The sequence below is a fragment of the Mobula hypostoma genome, chromosome 27, assembly GCF_963921235.1.
Source record: "Mobula hypostoma chromosome 27, sMobHyp1.1, whole genome shotgun sequence".
NCBI classification, from domain to species: domain Eukaryota; kingdom Metazoa; phylum Chordata; class Chondrichthyes; order Myliobatiformes; family Myliobatidae; genus Mobula; species Mobula hypostoma.
In genome coordinates, this window is record NC_086123.1 from 21,748,753 (window position 1) to 21,768,515 (window position 19,763).

General features: G+C 43.3%; 1 protein-coding gene across 2 annotated transcripts in view; it reads right to left on the minus strand.

The window, feature by feature from the left end:
- The window catches only part of brap (BRCA1 associated protein), a 38,095-nt gene extending 23,807 nt beyond the window's left edge, over window positions 1–14,288 (minus strand). The window contains exons 1-3 of one of the 2 annotated variants that reach the window (XM_063034226.1): window positions 14,092–14,288; window positions 9,416–9,580; window positions 7,701–7,932 (exon numbers count right to left, since the gene is read on the minus strand). In XM_063034226.1, coding sequence (XP_062890296.1) covers window positions 7,701–7,932; window positions 9,416–9,580; window positions 14,092–14,167 — 473 coding nt within the window. In that variant the 5' untranslated portion in view covers window positions 14,168–14,288. Of the gene's footprint in view, window positions 1–7,700; window positions 7,933–9,415; window positions 9,581–14,091 lie in introns of those variants that run through there. The other variant, XM_063034227.1, reaches the window with a different exon arrangement.
- Window positions 14,289–19,763: the final 5,475 nt, after the last annotated feature.

The following is a 19,763-nucleotide window of genomic DNA, read 5'->3' on the forward strand; positions in this document are numbered from 1 at the left end:
ATTCAGAATTCAGTAATAGCAAAGGGCCTGCCATTTTACAGTGATTTTACCCATCCAGCTGCTTGCAAAATGGCAGGACTATACCAAGAAATATAGACTGACCACTTCTCCGCTGAGCTCTGATGGCCTTTTCCCTGTGCACTTAATCACCAAAGGAGAAGCGGGTGACTAGGGAATCTGCTCTCATAACTTGTATGGAATATGACAGCCAATCCACCTGACTGACGATTACCTTGATTTACATTTGTTTATTGTCATATACACCAGGGTGTAATGAAAGTCCTTCTTCATATGAAGCTCTCAGAGTTAACAGTATACATAGTCATAATAAATGCAACAATGTGTGTGTTAGTCCATCGTCAACGTCGATGGGGACTCCGACATGATGGTGATGGTGTCGAGACTAGCGTGTGATTTGGATTTAAGTGAGGGAGGGTTGCGCAGCGTCAGCCTCACTCTCTCTTCCCAATTCCCATCTGGATCCAGTGGCAAGACAGAGTTGAGACGGCTGGAGATGGGACGTCTTCTGTGTCTTCTCCTGCTCTACACGTTCCACGACGCTTGCACAGACCACCTTCTTGACCGTTGGACCTTCCATTGGTCTCGTCCGCTCAATCCGCCAGAATCTGTCTTCGCATGCTAGGATAGACAACTCCCTATCTCACCGAGGGTTTGAGACCCGTCGGCTACCCTCACCTGGTTTAGCCGGCTTGTCGAAGCCGTTGCCCGGGGTGTGGCTGCTGTCGCGTGCAAACAGCTACGGGGAGCCACAGGTGAGAGCTGAGTGCCAGGTGGGGACCAAAGGTGGACTAACCGCCTTGAAAAGGACGTGACATGTTCCCCCACAATATGCAACAATAAATACATTGATAAGTGCAAAACAGCCTAATATAGCTAAGATGCCATAACAGAATATTAAAGTGACAATAGCAGAATAACTGAAGGGATTATGAGAACATAGCAGCACCATTGGGAATCATTCAAAGGGTGATCACTTCAGGACTCTGATAGCAGTGGAGAAGAAATGGCTCTTAAGTCTGGATATACAATCATATACCACTGCAAGGATGAAAAGTAGGAATAGGGTAGGTTAAATTTTTTAAAACGTTTTTCTCCCCCTTACAACTTTTAATGATTTTATTATGTTAGAGTTTCTTTTAACTAGATTCTTTTTCTTTTAACTTATTTAATGTTCCTGAATATACTGAAGAATAACTTTAAAAATTTGACATACAGTGCCTATAAAAAGTATTCACCCCGCACCCCCCCCAGAAGTTTTCATGTTTTAGTGTTTTACACCAATGGATCACAGTGGATTTAATTTGGCTCTTTTTGATACTTATCAACAGAAAAAAAACTTTCGTGTCAAAGTAAAACTAGATCTCTACAAAGTGATCTAAATTAATTACAAATACAAAACACAAAATAATTGATTGCACAAGTATTCACCTCCTTCAAGTCAGTATTTAGTAGATGCACCTTTGACAGCAATTACAGCCTTGAGTCTGTGTGGATAGATCTCTACCAGCTTTGCACATCTGGACACTGCAATTTTTCCCCATTCGTCTTTACAAAACTGCTCAGGCTCTGTCAGATTGCATGGAGATCGTGAGTGAATAGGTCTTTTCAAGTTCAGCCACAAATTCTCAGCTGGACTGAGGTCTGGACTCTGACTTGGCCACTCCAGTACATTAACTTTTGTTGTTTTTAAGCCATTCCTGTGTAGCTTTGGCTTTATGCTTGGGGTCATTGTCTTGCTGGAAAACAAATCTCTCTCAAGTCACAGTCCTCTTGCAGACTACATCAGGTTTTCCTCCAGGATTTCCATGAATTTTGCTGCATTTAGTTTACCCTCTACCTTCACAAGCCTTCCAGGGCCTGCTGCAGTGAAGCATCCCCACAGCATGACGCAGCCTCCACCATGTTTCAGGTAGGTGTATTTTTGATGAGGCTTACGCCAAACATATTGTTTAGTTTGATGGCCAAAAAGCTCAATTTTTGTTTCATCAGACCATAGAAAGTTCTTCCAGCTGACTTCAGACTCTCCCCCGTGCCTTCTTGCGAACTCTAGCTGAGATTTCATAAGTTTTTTTCCCCCAACGGTGCCTTTCTCTTTGCCACTCTCCCATAAGGTTGCAACTGGTGAAGCACCCAGGCAACAGTTGTTGTATGCGCATTCTCTCCCACCTCAGCCACTGAAGCCTGTAATTACTCCAGAGTTGTCATAGGTCTCTTGGTGGCCTCCCTCACCAGTCCCCTTCGTGCACAGTCACTCAGTTTTTGAGGACAGCCTGCTCTGAGCAGATATACAGCTGTGTCATATTCTTTCCATTTCTTGATGATTGACTTAACTGTACTCCAAGGGATATTCAGTGACTTGAAAAGTTTCTTGTATTCATTTCCTGACTTGTGCTTTTCAATAACCTTTTTGCGGAGTTGCTTGGAATGTTCTTTTCTCTTCATGGCATAGTTTTTGCCAGGATACTGACTCACCAGCAGTTGGACCTTCCAGATACAGGTGTATTTTTTATTACAATCAATTGAAACCCCTTGACTGCACACTTGTCTCTAAAAACAAATCTCCATTTAACTAATTATGTTACTTCTAAAACCAATTGGTGGCACCAGTGATGATTTGGTGTGTCATATTAAAGAGGAGGGTAAAATCTTATGCAATCAATTATCTTGTGTTTTATATTTGTAATTAATTTAGATCTCTTTGTAGAGATCTGTTTTCACTTCGACACAAAAGTGTCTTTTTCTGTTAGTAGTGTCAAAAAAGCAAATTAAATCCACTGTGATTCAATGTTGTAAAGCAATAAAACATGAAAACTTCCGGCAGGGGGAGGGAGGGGTATACTTTTATAGGCACCATAAATTAAGGTCAAGAATGTGGCTTTGTCTTTTGCCAAACTTCATGACAGGAGCTTTTCCTGACCACATTATTGTTGAGGCCAAAAGTCACTCAGTTCCACAATTGTCTTGTCCAGCGTGGCCAGCTTCAAGTATACCAGCTAGGTAGGCTTAGAGTAATAGGGAATCAAGCTGGGAGTCCCTACAGATAATTGGAACTAACACTTTTAGTGCTAAGAGTAACCTGAAATAAATGCATAACAAAGTTATATTAATTTTAAATGAAAACACAAATAATCTAGAGTGTTCTTATGGAAAATTAACAACTTAATTGTTTCTCTTCACAGATGTTCCTTAATTAGCATTTGCTGTTTCACAGAAAATATAATTTAGTTGCAGCAACAGAATTGGTTCACTTCTGCATCAAAACTAGAATGAAGGTCACAAAAAACTCCAAATATTACAGAAGAATTCCATTATATCTCACCTAAAAGTTGCTGAACTTTCAGACAGAAGGCACATCAGAGGTGGAAAGGTGGATAAAAGGAGCAACCAAAGAATACGAAAAGAAATGCAAGGGATATCAAAATCAACACAGCCTTTTAAAATTATGTCAAGTAAAAGTGAGCAAACAGGAGGAGATACAAGGCCCAAGAATGGATCATGGCGATTTTGTTAATAAGAGTTAGAAAACAGCAGGCACTTTAATTTATTACTTGCCATCAATAGTTACATCTAGACATCCCAGGGGTGACCATATTTACTTGATATTTGATGGGAACAGATGTAAATTGAGCATTTAATAATAATATTACAGGATAAACAAGAACTTGATATCGCCATTCCAAACACACATAACTTACAGAAATTAGTAAGTGAAAAACAGCAGAAATATACTGAATAAGAGGAAACTGAAAGACTTTGGAACATGAACAGGGTATACATTGTCCCAACAGTAATATCTGCAACTGGTATCATCCCAAAGTCACTACACAATAGCGTTAAACAATTCGGGATACACAGGAATATTTATATAAATATTCGGAAAGCCACAATACTAAACATCACTAGAAAGTTCCTAGCAATTGAGAAATGAGTGTGCTTGGCTATGCCTGTATCTCATGTTTCACCAGCTTGAGCTGAGAAAACAATAAAATAATAATAATAATAGGAAATGCCATCATAACTACTGGCATAATATTTCTCCAATATTAAGGTCACCATATTTCACTCTTGTACATGGACAGCCTGAATGACAAAGAAATATGGAGTTAGAGTCATAGAAAAGTACAGCAGAGAAACAGGCCCTGCAGCCTATCTATACTCCTCATAATTTTGTATACCTCAATCTCCCTTGATCTTCTACATTTCAAGGAATAAAGTCCCAACTTATTCAATCTTTCCTTATAACTCAGGTCCTCCAGGCCCAGCAACATCCTTGTAAATTTTTTCTGTACTCTTTCAACCTTCTCTATATCTTTCTGTAGATAGGTGACCAAAACTGCACAATACTCCAAATTAGGCCTCTTACATAACTTCAACATAACATCCCTTCTCCTGTACCCAATACTTCGATTTATGAAGACCAATATGCCAAAAGCTTTCTTTATGACCCCATCTACTGTGATGCCACTTTCAATGAATTATGGCTCTGTATTCACAGATCCCTTCGTTCGACCACATTCTTCAATGCCGTGCAATTCACTGTGTAAGAACTACCCTGGTTGGTCCTACTGAAGTACACCACCTCGCATTCGCTGCATTAAATTTCATCTGCCATTTTTCCAACTGGTCAAGATCCCGCTGCAAGCCATGATAAGAATTACTCACTGTCCACTACACCCCCAATATTGCTGTCATATCTAAAGATCTCCAACCGCATGGACTGTTTTGATGCAGTGCATACCAAGTCCAGCAGAAAAAGAAATACAAGAAAGATTGCATTTTACAAACCATAAAGCAATATTTGAATGAGATATCAAAGATTAAGAGTCATAAAGAACAGAAAGGGCCTTTTGACCCATGATGTCTATACTGATTCCATTTATCTTCACTAGGACCACATGAGCTTGCAAATATCAACTTTATTCACCATATACATTTAACTGTATTAGGTATTTGCTGTGGTGTGTTGGTTAATGCATGACATGTAACAAAAACAATTCAACAATTATAAAAAAGCTAATAAAGTTTGAAGCTAGATGACAAATATGGAATAAAATGTGCATAAATAAATATATAAATAAATACCAATATGCCTATTCAAAGCTTACTTAACTTATTCAAGTGTATTAGATGTATCCAATTCTATCCCCTCCTCAGGCAATACATTCCAGATATAAACCACTCTCCATGTAAAAATAAAATTTCCCTCTCAGATCTCCTTCATAACTACTTCCTCTGACCTTTTGTTTTAGACACCTCCACCACGTGAAAAAGATTTCAATTATCTGTGAATCTCATTACCTTACACAATTTAATTAGGTCACACCCCACCCCACTTCCCTCCTGGGAAACGAAGCACAGACTAAAGTGCTCCAATCCAGTCAACATCTCAGTAATTCTCCTCTGAACTGTCCCCAACATGTCTTCCTTCATATAGCATGGCAACCAGAATTGCAAGGAATACCCAAAATGTTAAAAAGCTGTACCATACGAGTCATTGAGTACTACAGTATGGAAACAGGCCCTTCAGCCCATCTAGTCCATACCAACCTGGTTTTCTGCCCAGTTCCATCTACCAACTCTCTCATCCAAGTACTATAAATTGAAACACTATAAAACATTGCGTCCTTGCTCTTATATTCTCGTCGTCTTGGAATGAATGCATCCGGACCACAACCCTCCATATCCTTCCCATCCATGTACCTATTCAAATTTCTCTTAAACATTAACATCGACTCTGCATGCACGACTTGCACTAGCAGTTTGTTCTACACTCTCACCACTCTGCGTGAAGTTCCCCTTCAATTCTTAACCTATGACCAACTAAGCCAACCTCAGTGGGAAAAGCTTGCAATTATCCTATCTATACTCCTCAAAATTTTGAATACCACTATCAAGTTTCCCCTCAATCTTCTACTTTCTACAGAATAAAGTCCTAACATGTTCAATCTTTCCCTATAACTCAGGTCCTCAAGTCCCGGCAACATCCTTGTAAGTTGTTTCTGCACTCTTTCAAACCTATTTACATCTTTCCTGTGGATAGGTGACTAAACCTGGACACGGTACTCCAAATTAGGCCTCACCAATTTCATATTGCATTATACAATTGCATCATAACGTCCCAACTCCTGTATTCAAGACACTGATTTATGCAGGTTAATGTGCCAAAAGCCTTCTAACTGTGATGCCACTTTCGAGGAATTATGGATTTGTATTCCCAGATCCCTCTGTTCTACCGCATTCTTCAGTACCCCACCGCTCATGGTATAGGACCTACCCTGGTTGGTCCTCCCAAAGTGCAAACCTCACACGAGTCTGCACTACCTTCCATCTGCCATTTTTCTAACTGGTCCAGATCTCACTGCAAGCTTTGGTGGTCTTCCTCGCTGTCCACTACACCCCGATATTGATGTCATCTGCAAATATGCTGATCCAGTTTACTACAGCATCCAGATCATCGATAAAGATGACAGCACCGATCACTGGGGTACAGGCCTCTAGTCAGAGCAGCAACCATCTACAACCACTGCTCCCATTCAGCCAATGTTTAATCTAATTTACTGCCTCATTTTGAATGCCAAGCAACTGAACTTTCTTGACCAACTTCCAATTTAAGACCTTATCAAAGTCCATGTAGATAACATCCACTGTCTTGCCTTCATCAACTTTCCTGGTAACTTCCTTGAAGAAGTCTGTAAGATTGGTTTGACACGACCTACCATGCACAAAGCCACGTTGACTATCCCTAATCAGTCCTTCTCTATCTAAGATACTTTCAGATAGAGAAGGACTCTGACATTACCTTCCAATAGTTTTCCCACTACTGACGTCAGGCTCATCAGCCTCTAGTTTCCTGGCTTATTCTTAGGGCCCGTCTTAAACAACAGAACAACGTCAGCTACCCCCCAATCCTTCAGCACCTCACCCGTGGCTGCGGATGTTTTAAATATCTCTGCAATTTCTGCACTAGCCTCTCACAGGGTCTGAGGGAACACATTGTCAGGCCCTGGGGATTTATCACCTAACTCCCTTTGCAAAACCTCATCACCCATCATACCTATGTCTTTGGTACTGACGTGCATCATGATCTCTAGCTGTCAACCCTCCCATTTAAGAATGCTGTGGACTTGATCCGTGATGTCCCCGACTCTGGCATCCGGGAAGCAAAAAACCATCCAGGAAACACAAAATAATCTGCAGATGCTGGGGTCAAGGCAACACTCACAACACGCTGGAGGAACTCAGCAGGTCGGGCAGCATCCGTGGAAAAGACTGGTCGACATTTCGGGCCGGAACTCTTCGTCAGGGTTCCGGCCTGAAACGTCGACCAGTCTTTTCCACAGATGCTGCCTAAACCATACAGGAATCTCGCTCTCATCTACAGAGCCTCTTTTCTGTTCCCCTAAACAACAAATCCCCCATCATTACAGCTCACCTCTTCTCCCCTCTTCCCTTCCGGGCCACAGAGCTGACCCTGTGGCTTTCCTCTGCCCGGTTATCCCCCCGCTACAGAATCCAAAGCGGCATACCAATTGTTGAAGGGAATGGCCACAGGGGTACTCTGCACCAACTGCCCATCTCCTTTCATCCTCCTTACTCTGAATTTGGCCTCACTCGTATCCATCCTCATATATTCTATGCCCCAACTTATGAAGGCAAGATAACTTTGGGAAAGTTCTCACTCAGTTTTGTAGAGGTGCATGATTCCATGTACTACTTCGACTGATGAATTTCCACTGAAGAATGAGATTTGATCAGGCAGCTGTTTAGATGGAGAGTCTGGTGCATTCCCACTCTGGTCTTTGTACAATTTACTCTTGTCATTTGCATCAATGGTACTTGTTTTCTCCATAGGGTCAGTACTGTTTGTTGTCTTCTGGTCAGGCTTCAGTGTAGATTCCACAGTATCTTTGTCTGTAAAAACACAAATTTGTCAGGGCACTCATGGAAAAAGAAGCCTACAAATCAAAAAAGCACAAAGAATTCAAGGGGTAAAGATCTGGTGAACACAACTCACAGGTTTAATGAATAAGGAGTAACATAGCAGCCATGTCAAAATCAGATAATCTAATAAATTATGTATAGACTGGATGATTCCATTTGCAGATCAAAGATACTCTGTTGTATCTTGTGAGATTTGCCTTCTATTCTCATCTTTACAACCTTTTAGGATGTCGGAAAAGATCTGTAGCTCGGGTTGAGGTGAATGGCTTGCAGAGCTGGCTTGCTAGTTTGCCGACGTTTCATTACCCAGCTAGGCAACATCATCAGTGCAACTTCGAATGAAGTGCTGGTGATCTGCACTGTTTGTCTTTTAAGTGTTCTGTAATTAGTCTGTTTGCATGTGTGGGTATATGTGCCATTTCTATTGGTTACCGATTATGTAATCCGCCATTGGTTTATTAAAATCAATTAGGTGATAATTGTTGTCCAGGTTGGGTTAGTCAACCAACCGTTACGTAGGATTAACGTGTCCTCATTGATTGACATGTGTAATCAGGTGTGAACTGGCTCTTGGCTTTGGATTGATGACTTGATGCTGAAGTGGGATGTAAACTGGGTTCATTTTGACATGTTTGTAGAATTCTGTGTGGAGAACAAAGCCTCTAAGAATTCTTGGGCTTGTTGTTGAGGGGCTTGGGCTAGGATAGTGACATTGGTCCAGTCGAATTGATGTGCTTCACTGTCACAATGTATAGATACAAGGGAAAGTTGATCATGACGGTTTACAGCCAGTTGGTGTTCATGTACCCTTGTTGATAGCTTCCTACCAGTCTGTCCAATATAATTCTTGTCAGTCATAGTCATACTTTATTGATCCCGGGGGAAATTGGTTTTCGTTACAGTTGCACCATAAATAATTAAATAGTAATAAAACCATAAATAATTAAATAGTAATATGTAAATTATGCCAGGAAATAAGTCCAGGACCAGCCTATTGGCTCAGGGTGTCTGACCCTCCAAGGGAGGAGTTGTAAAATTTGATGGCCACAGGCAGGAATGACTTCCTATGACGCTCTGTGTTGCATCTCGGTGGAATGAGTCTCTGGCTGAGTGTACTCCTGTGACAGTTAGCGCATGGAATTGTATATAGGGTGTTCGTTCTGTGCATCCTACGTAGGCGGTCTTTTATTCTTGAAGACCACATAGAATATGAATTATATGAATGTTTGCTAATTGCTAATAAAGGATTGAAATAGGGAATATGACTCTTCGGAGCAATTACTGGAGCTGTGGGCATGTCATATAAGTATAACAACTCCGTGGGGTTATAGGTTGGCAGCAATTGTTTTGTTTTAATTTTGGATCAATTTTTGCCACTACAGCTACATTTTTCTCCAGGACTTGCTAAGATTTATTTTTCTCTATTCACACATTGCACTATTATTTACTGTACCTTTGCTGGAGGTTATAGTTTCAATTACCATGTCTCTCATCTCTCGACGACCAATATGCTGATGCAAAATAGTGGATTTCTCTCCAGTTGTTTTACCCTCCAGCAACAGCTTTGCTGAACTTAATGATTTCTTCTCTTTACTCTCGTCATCTGCCATATTGAGAGCTAAGCAGGCAGAAAACAAAGCAGAGTCATATTTTGTACCTTTATATTCATTATTAAGACCCTAAGATATAGGAGCAGAATTAGACCATACGGCCCAATGAGTCTGCTCCACCATTTCATTATGGCTGGCTGACCTATTTTCCCTCTCAGCCCCATCTCTTGCCTTCTTCCTGTATCACTTCACAGCCCAACTAAACAAGAATCTATCTTAAATATACCCAGTCACTTGGCCTCCACAGCCACCTGTGGCAACGAATTCCACAGATCCATCACTCTCTGGTGAAAGAAATTCCTCCTCATCGCCATTCTAAATGGACACCCCTCTATTCTGAGATTGTGTTCTCTGGTCTCCCTCACGATAGGAAACATCCTCTCCGCATCCACTCTATCGCGGCCTTTCAACAGTCAATATATTTCAATGAGGTTTCAATTAAGAGAATGTATATAGTTTTTTGTTAATTAAAGCAAGGCTGAAATAGAACAACAACAAAGAACACTAGCTGTATTTATGATATGAATGGTCCTACTCTTTCCCCATAGGCAATACACTTCAGCAAACATCGTCAGGTAAAAAGTTACTTTAAGTGCACAGATGGAATAAATGACCCTAAAGAATTATTAAGCCAAACTCAATAGTCAGTGGAGCATTCTGCCAAGACTCAATTCTCCCTTAATTTGCTGTTTACCTTGCATACAAATTCACTTCTCCTAGCAACCCTAACATTCTGTCTCACAACTATAAATCATAACCCACTGTTACTTAATACTTCAATTGTTTTAATTAATCAAGCCTATGCCTTGCAAACAGCCTACTTTCCAAGTTACTAAAGCAGACCAGTGCTAACACACTGGAGAAAAAAAAAATATTTAAACTATCTGCTCTAACTTTGCTGTCCTGGGATATTCAAGCAACTTATTTTTTAATTTATTTACTGAGATACAGCGAGGAGTCAGCCTTTCACCCAGCAACCCGAGCCTAATCACGGGACAATTTATAATGACCAATTAACCCATCAACCAGTACATCTTTGGACTATGGGAGGAGACCCACACGGTCACGGGGAGAATGTACAAACTCCTTGCAGGCGGTGGCTTATGTCATTAACTTAATCATTCTACTATTATACAACTCAGCTATCTCTTGAAATACAGCCAATGTTCTTATGAAGCCAAAGTCAATGAATGTTTTGCATTGTGTAAGTGGATATGACCTGAAACTTTTTGGACACATGAAGTGTGCTTTTCTAAAACCTAGTGACAACATGGAAGAAAACAATTTAATAATACAACCATTTATTTTGTAGTTATCCATTACAAATTCTTAATTTACCTCGAGGTACAGTAGCAATGGGGTCACACCCATGGACAAAGTATTGCATATAGAAACACATTCAAATGTAGACAGCTATCTTTTTGTTAAAGTCTTAGAAAACTACAAGATTGTTATAAAACTCACCACATTGTCTCTTAAGGAAACTTACCCAGCCTGGTCTAATCGCGAGTTGGATACACTGATGTGGTTTGTCCTGAACAGACTTTTCAGTTCACAGGCAATGAGTAACAGACAAAACATTGTATTTCCAATGACATCTATATCTCACAAATGAATACATTTAAAAAATGCTTAGTATTGGTAGCATGATGGACTAACAAAATGGCACTAACTAATTTTTCAGAATCCAAACATGCAGCACTCAAATACATTCAAAAATTTCTATAGTTTTACCATGGAGAGCATTCTGACAGGCTGCATCACTGTCTGGTATGGAGGGGCTACTGCACAGGACCGAAAGAAGCTGCAGAGGGTTGTAAATCTAGTCAGTTTCATCTTGGGTACTAGCCTACAAAGTACCCAGGACATCTTCAAGGAGCAATGTCTCAGAAAGGCAGCGTCCATTATTAAGGACCTCCAGCACCCAGGGCATGTCCTTTTCTCACTGTTACCATCAGGAAGGAGGTACAGAAGCCTGAAGGCACACACTCAGCGATTCAGAAACAGCTTCTTCCCCTCTACCATCCAATTCCTAAATGGACATTGAACCCTTGGGCACTACCTCACTTTTTAAATATATATTATTTCTGTTTCTTGCACGATTTTTAATCTATTCAATATATGTATACTGTCATTGATTTAATTATTATATTTTGTTTTTCTTTTATATATTATGTATTGCATTGAACTGCTGCTGCTTAGTTAACAAATTTCACGACACATGCCACTGATAATAAACCTGATTCTGATTAGCTCCTGGAAACAAAAACTTCATAAGAATCTGTCCTTCAATTCTCATTCAACTATTAAAGGAAAGCAAACCATTGAATTACCTAGGTGTGATTTCAAAGTTACAGTTATATTTAATGACTCTTGCTCTCATTTTGAAGACTTCCATGGCACTGTCTATCCCAATGAAAGCAAAATGCAACCGATTCTCTATGTCAGTGATGCAGCTCAGGCACCTGCAGAAGCACTGGCTGCAGTAACCGATCTGGCATCTGCTCAGAAGGGCATTTGCTGGAAAGCTGCGTGAATATACTTGCATATGCAGTAAATCCATATTCCTCAGAGAATAACATTAGTTGCTGGTGTTTCAATGTACTTCCTCATTCTTCACAGTCTAAAGGATGATTTTTCATCCATTCCCAGATAAAATAGTAGGCATTTCATCCTTAACCCATTGTATTTTCTCAATTACATGATCATATATTCTTCCCCCCCCCCGCCACCCCAGTATAGGCTTGCGTTCATTTCAGCACATGACACAGCAGAAGACGGCTGTGTTTGATTGCTTTTAATCTACATTAGCCCAGGACGCACACCAATTATATATAGAGGTTCACATGCTCCTATCTACACCCTCTGGCCCCACTTCCTCATCATCCCAACTGATATCGGAGTTGTCAACAGTTTTGGGCCCCATATCTCAGAAAGGATGTGTTGTCATTGGAGAGTCCAGAGGAGGTTCACGAGGATGATTCTGGTAACAAAGGGGTTAACATATGAGGAGCGTTTGGCAGCTTTGGGCCTGTACTCATTGGAATTTAGAAGAATGCGGAGGGATCCAGAACTTGAGAGCACAGCCTCAAAATAGAGGGGTGACCCTTTAGAACAGAAGGAAGGAGGAATTTTTTTTTTTGTAGCCAGAGAGTAGTAAATCTGTGGAATGCTCTGTTAACCAGACTGCAGTGGAGGCCAAGTCCGTGTGTATATTTAAGGCAGAAGTTAATTGTTTCCTGATCGGTCAGGCATCAGAGAATATGGTGAGAAGATGGGAATGGAGTTCACTAGGATCCAAGATGGAATGCCAGAGCAGACTCAATGGGCTGAATGGCCTAATTCTGCTCCTATGTCTTATGGTTTTATTCCCTCCTTCAGCTTCCCCCTTTCCTAAGTCCATTCTTAGCTTGCTCTTCTTCTGCCTCCACATTTCTTCTTTCCTTCAGTCAGACCATCTCCACCTTCCCCCAGTCTCTCTCTCTCTCTCTCTCACATTTCTACAACAGTAGTATGGGTTTCAATAGGGAGAGCCTTGTGAACAGAAGAATAATAACTCTCTTTTTCTTTATTAATACTTGCTGACTCATTTCTTGTTCTCCTCACCTACAACAATATTTTCACGGGTCCCTCATAAACCGCTTGGAAATTTTACTCTGTATCTGATGTGCTTTATTCTTCTGTTTTAATAAAACGAGGCAAGGAGGAATTTATCTCAGAGAATTACAGGGAATTTAAAAGATTTTTCTCTTCCAGAGGACTGTGGAGATTGAATTATATTTCAACAAGTCTGACCCATTCTACAATTGCTACCCAGCTGACAGCAAGTTATGACTGCGGGAACTCCACTGCTCACGTTAACATGGATTTAGATTCAAGTATTCCTCTCCTTAACACAAGTTTTTTTTTTAAAAAACTCACACCTCTTTGAACTTTTCTTAAGATTTTGTCCACGTTACAGAAACTTGTTTTTATCAGGTATCAGGATTTCAAATTCAGTCACGAGTACACATACGTGCAAATGCAACGAAAAACTTCCTTGCTAGCAGCACCACGGGCACACAGCACCAGAAACACCAACTTCAGAAGAAAGAAATAAACAAATTATGTAAAGTGATACAAAAGAAAAACAATTAAAGGAAGAAAAACATAATTAGTACAAAACGAAACCTGCTGTGGAACAAAATGGTCATAACTTGAATTGTGAGGCAGGATTTTGACCTGAAACGCAGACTATTCCTTTCCTCCCACAGATGCTACTCGGTCCGATGAGCTCCTCCAGCAGATAGTTGTTCCAGATTCCAGCATCTACTGAGCCTTGTGCCTCACAATTTATACTGTATTACTCTGGAAGTCAGTCACTGGGGACGACAGTCTCTGATTTCAGACTTCAGCTCAGAAAAAGGGATTAAAACGCCACCGTGTCTCCGGAGCAGCGATGACCAGTGCGTCAGCACTCCGAACCCATAACCCAGCCACTCGGCCACCCGGCTCCGGTCCCACCCAGGCCGCCACTCACCGCTATACTCGAAACCCTCCGGATGGAGCGAGTGGTTCGCTAGCTCCAGACGTATGGCGACCAGTGAAACGCTCATATGTTAAACCCGCGGATCTGCTGATCGGGCTGAAAATAAAAGAAACGGACGGGAGGGGTAGCATCCAGCCCGGAGCCCCAGGCGGCGGCGGCAAAAGCTAAACACCGGGACGGGCCTTCCACTTCCGGCGAGCTCACCTCTGACCCCGCTGACGCGGCGCCGCTTCCCTAGCAACCCAGAAGCTGAGGGAGCGAGGGAGGGAACGGTCCGGTGAAGGAGAGGGTGTGAAGTGAAAGGAGAGGGGGAGAGGGAGAGAAGTGAGAGGAGAGAGGGTGAGAGGGAGTGGTGAGGAGGGAGAGGGGGAGAGGGAGAGGGAGTGAAGTGAGAGAGGAGAGAGGGAGTGAAGTGAGAGGGAGTGAAGGGAGAGGGAGTGAAGTGAGAAGAGAGAGGGTGAGAGGGGAGAGGGAGTGAAGTGAGGGAGAGGAGGGAGAGGAGGGAGAGGGAGTGGGGAGAGGAGAGAGGGAGTGAAGTGAGAGGGGAGAGGGAGTGAAGTGAGAAGGGAGAGGGTGAGAGGGGAGAGGGAGTGAAGTGAGGGGAGGGGGTGAAGTGAGAGGGAGTGAAGAGAGAGGGTGAGAGGGAGTGGTGAGGAGGGAGAGGGAGAGGGAGAGGGGGAGAGGGAGTGAAGTGAGAGGGGAGAGGAGAGAGGGAGTGAAGTGGGAAGAGAGAGGATGAGAAGAGAGAGGGTGAGAGGGGAGAGGGAGTGAAGTGAGGGAGAGGAGGGAGAGGGAGTGAAGTGAGGGAGAGGAGGGAGAGGGAGTGAAGTGAGAGGGTGAGAGGGAGTGGGGAGAGGAGAGAGGGAGTGAAGTGAGAGGGGAGAAAGAGTGAAGTGAGAGGGAGTGAAGTGAGAAGAGAGAGGGTGAGAGGGGAGAGGGAGTGGGGAGAGGGGAGAGGGAGTGGGGAGAGGAGAGAGGGAGTGAAGTGAGAGGGGAGAGGGAGTGAAGTGAGAGGGAGTGAAGTGAGGACAGAGGAGAGGGTGAGAGGGAGTGAAGTGAGAGGGGAGAGGGTGAGAGGGTGCGAGGGGAGAGGGTGCGAGGGAGTGAAGTGAGGGGGAGAGGGAGTGAATTGAGAGGGGAGAGGGAGTGAAGTGAGAGGGGAGAGGGAGTGAAGTGAGAGGGGAGAGGGAGTGAAGTTAGAGGGGAGAGGTGAGAGGGAGTGAAGGTGAGAGGGAGTGGAGTGAGAGGGGAGAGGGTGAGAGGGAGTGAAGTGAGAGGGGGAGGGAGTGAAGATGCAGGAGTGGGTGAAGACAAGGGTAACCATCAGGGCAAGAGATGAATGGTGGGGGGGGGGGGAGAGAACAAGGTGAGGCAGAGTAAACATGCCTGAGAGGAAGGTAAATGAGCGGTGAGAGTTCTTTTCCCTCCCCCTAGCCAGAGAAATGAAAGTTACTGAAGTGATGGACCTTCCTACCGGCTCATATCCAGCTCCTGATTGTCACTGCTACACACATTGAAAGGTAGGATATCTGTGCTTGGTATAATACTTGCTGCCAACTCTTGGCCCCAATTCCCTCCACTAAAATCCATTTTTTTTGTACAAAACATGTGAAAAGGAATCAAGAGCGGCCTGTTCGATCACTTTGAGCTCCTTCAACGTTCAATAAGATCAGAGCTCACCTGAATTTGGCCTCTGCTCTACCTTCCTGCCTGAACACCTTTCATGCACACTTTGTATGAAAATAAAAAAGTGTGAAAATACACTTTGTGGGAAAATAAAACCGTGGGAGTTCCTGTTGCATCTGGCAGCCCTGTAGTATCTGTCTCAGAGGCCGACATTCAAGAGGGTGATTTCTCGCAAGGTTGTCGGGCCCTGATGGTGTAGCTGCTAGGCCAACCAACTTGGAGTGTTCAAGGCCACCTTCAATCTCTCAGTACTTCAATCAGAGATTCCCACCTGTTTCAAAAGGGCATCAATCATACCAAAGCCCAAGAAAACCAGGGTGGGCTGCGTCAGTGACTATCACTCACGTCGACTGTGATGGAGTGCTTCAAGAGGTCGGTCATGGCTATAATGAACTCCTGCCTAAGCAAGGACCTGGACCCACTGCAACTTGCCTGCTGCCACAATAGGTTCAGGCAAGCTCACAGGCTCTCCACTGGGCCTTGGACCATAAGACAGAGGAGTAGAATTAGGCCATTCAACCTATCAAGTTTGCTTTAGCATTCCATCATGGCTGATTTATTATCCTTGTCAACCCCAGTCTCCCCATAACCTTTGACACCCTGGCTAATAAAGAACCTATCAACCTCCATTTTAAATATAACGAATGACTTGGCCTCCACAGCCATCTGTGGCAATGAATTCCATAGATTTACCACCCTCTGGCTAAAGAAATTCCTCTTCATCATTCTAAACAGATGTCCTCTATTATGAAGCTGTGACCTCTGATCTTAGACTCCCTCCCCGCTATAGGAAATATCCTCTCTATCTAGGCCTTTCAATGTTTCGGTGAGATCCCCCTCATTCTTCTAAATTCCAGTGAGTACTGGCCCAGAGCCTTTGAATGCTCTTCATACATTAACCCTTCCATTCTCATGAACCTCCTCTGGACCCTTTCCAATGCAAGCACAATGAATTTCTTGGTCTTGTTGTTGCAACACCACTGTGGTGACATCTCCAAGCTAGCTGATTATCATGCTCCTGTACGCCTCCTTGTCATATCAAAAATTCTGCCAACACTCCTCACAATACCCCAGGTGTGGTCTGAGCAGTGCCTTATAAAGCCTCAGCATCACATCCTTGCTCTTATATTGAAGTCCTCTTGAAATGAATGCCAACATTACATTTATCTTCCTTACCAGCAAATCAACCTGCAAATTAACCCTTAAAGACTCTGAAGTTCTTTTGCAGCTCCGAATTTTGAATTTTCTCGCCGTTTAGAAAATTAACCTGGACACCTTGACCACCTGGACAACAGTGAGACCTACAACAGGCAGCTGTTCAGTTATAACAGAGTGTTCAACACCATCATGCCTTCAGTACCAGTCAACAAGCTTCAAAGCCCGGGCCTCTGCACCTGGATCCATGACTTGCTCATTGGGAGATCACAGTCAGTGTGGATCAGAAATAACATTTCCTGCACGCTACCAGTCCGCACAGGCGCTTAGCCTGCTGCTCTACTCTGGGCACTCCTGACTGCGTGACTAGGCACAACTGAAATCCCATCTATAAATTTGCTGATGACGCTGTTGTTGGCAGAATTTTTGATGGTGACGAGGAAGCATACAGGAGCATGATAATCAGCTGGTTCGGTGATGTCACCACAGAGGTGTTGCAACAACAAGACCAAGAAATTGATTGTGGACTTCAGGAGGGGTAGGTTGAGGGAACACACACAAGTCCTCATTGAGGGATCAGCAGTGAAAAGGGTAAGTTCCTTGGTGACAAATCAAATCAAGTTTAATTGTCATTCACCATCCATAGATACAGCCAAATGAGACCGCGTACCCCTGGGGCCAAGGTGTAAAACAGACAAAAAATGCACATTCTGAATAGTGGGCAAACATATAAAATAGCAGAAATAGTCAGAATAACAAGCAACATTCAAAATAGCGAGCAAAGAAGCATGGTTACCCAAAAAAAACATATATATAGTCCGAGACCTTGAGCAACATGTCCCACAATTGATGGGCGCAGATGCACACAATCCAGCCTGTCATTCCACCACTTGAACACAGGAGGCCAGCCCCCAGCTGAGCGCATTTCCTGACCTGGTCTGCACCAGTAGGCGAGCCTGGGGCTCGAGGCCTAGTCCTCATTATAATCAAGGCTATTGAGCTACCATGTCATCTGTCGCGCCACCAGACAAGGGTAACAGGTCTGTGGTAACTTACATTATCACTGTCTAATAGTCTTGTGATTGTAAGTGAAATGTCCGAGATAATCTCCCACAGTTATACTGCACGCTGCCTTCACGCACCAACGCCGATGCTTGTGAGTAGCAGTCAGCAACATGGTCTGCAGCCAGGTCAGTTCCTCTGAAACCAAAGCAGCTTCTTTCCCGACATCCTGATGGGCTTCTCTGGCATCCCAGACGGCTCCTTTCCCAACATCCTGACTGGCTGCTTTCCCGACATCCCGACGGGCTTCTCCGACGTCCTAGCAGGCTCCTTTCCCGATATCAAGACGGGCTCCATCCCAACCGGCTGCTTCCCCAGCATTCTGGCCAGCCCCTTCGACATCTCGGTCAGCTCCACTGCCGGCACCAGTCCAGCTACTCTGATCAATGAGCAGCTCACGGATGCAGTAGCCCTGCAGTACCCAAAGTTCTTGGAATAGAATTGTCTTTCAATCACAAAATAAAAAAATTTACAAAGAAAACAACACCTTTGAAACCCTGCTTTCAAACACACCGCCATCTTGCTGGAACATCCCTGAAGATCTATTTTGGGTCCAACACATTGATGCAATTGCAAAGAAGGCACGCCAGCGGCTATATTTCATTAAGAGTTTGAGGAGATTTGGTATGACACCAAAGACTCTAGTAAATCTTTACAGATGTACTGTGGAGAGCATTCTGATTGGTTATTTCATCCTTTGGTATGGAGGTGTCAATGCACACGATTGGAAAAAGCTGCAGAATTTTGTAAACCCAGCCAGTTCCCTCATGGGCACTAGCCTCCCAAACATCAAGGACATCTTCAAAATACAATGGATGAAGAAGACGGCATCGATCATTGCAGGTTCCCATCACCCAGGACACACCCTCTTCTCATTACTACCAGCAGAGAGGAGGTACAAGAGCTGAAAGACACGCAGATGCAACGTTTTGGAAACATCTTCTTACTCCTCTAAAATTTAGAGAACTGTGCCTTGTTTTGTCAATTTCTCCTCATATGACAAGCCCAGCATCCTTTGAAGTATTGCTGCACTTCCCCTATAGCCAGTACTTTTTTTTTAGGCAAGGTGATATTTAGGGTGGCATGGTAGTATAGTGGTTATCACAACATAGAAACATAGAAAACCTACAGTACAAAACAGGCCCTTCGGCACACAAAGCTGTGCTGAACATGTCCTTACCTTAGAAGTTACCTGGGGTTACCCATAGCCCTCTATCTTTCTAAGCCCCATGTACCTATCCAGGAGTCTCTTAAAAGACTCTTTATCTGCTTCCACCATTCTCACCAGCAGCCCATTCCATGCACTCACCACTCTCTGCATAAAAACAACCTTGCCCCTGACATCTCCTCTGTATCTACTTCCAAACACCTTAAAACTGTGCCCTCTCATGCTAGCCATCTCAGCCTCTGACTATCCACACGATCAATGCCCTTCATCATCTTGTACACCTCTATCAGGTCACCTCTTTACAGTATAGGCGACCTGCATTCAATTACTGCTGCTGTCTGTAAGGAGTTTGTATGTTCTCCCCGTGACCGCAGGGGTTTCATCTGGGAGCTCCAGTTTCCTCCCACAGTCCAGTGATTGGTTGATTGGTCATTGTAAATTGTCCCATGATTAGACCAGGATGGAAACGGGGGATTGCTGGATGGCTCGACTTGAAGGGCCGGAAGGGCCTACTCCGAACTATGTCTCAATAAATAAATATTTTTGGACTGAAACATACCATTTGCATTCTTCATTGCCTGCTGCATCTACA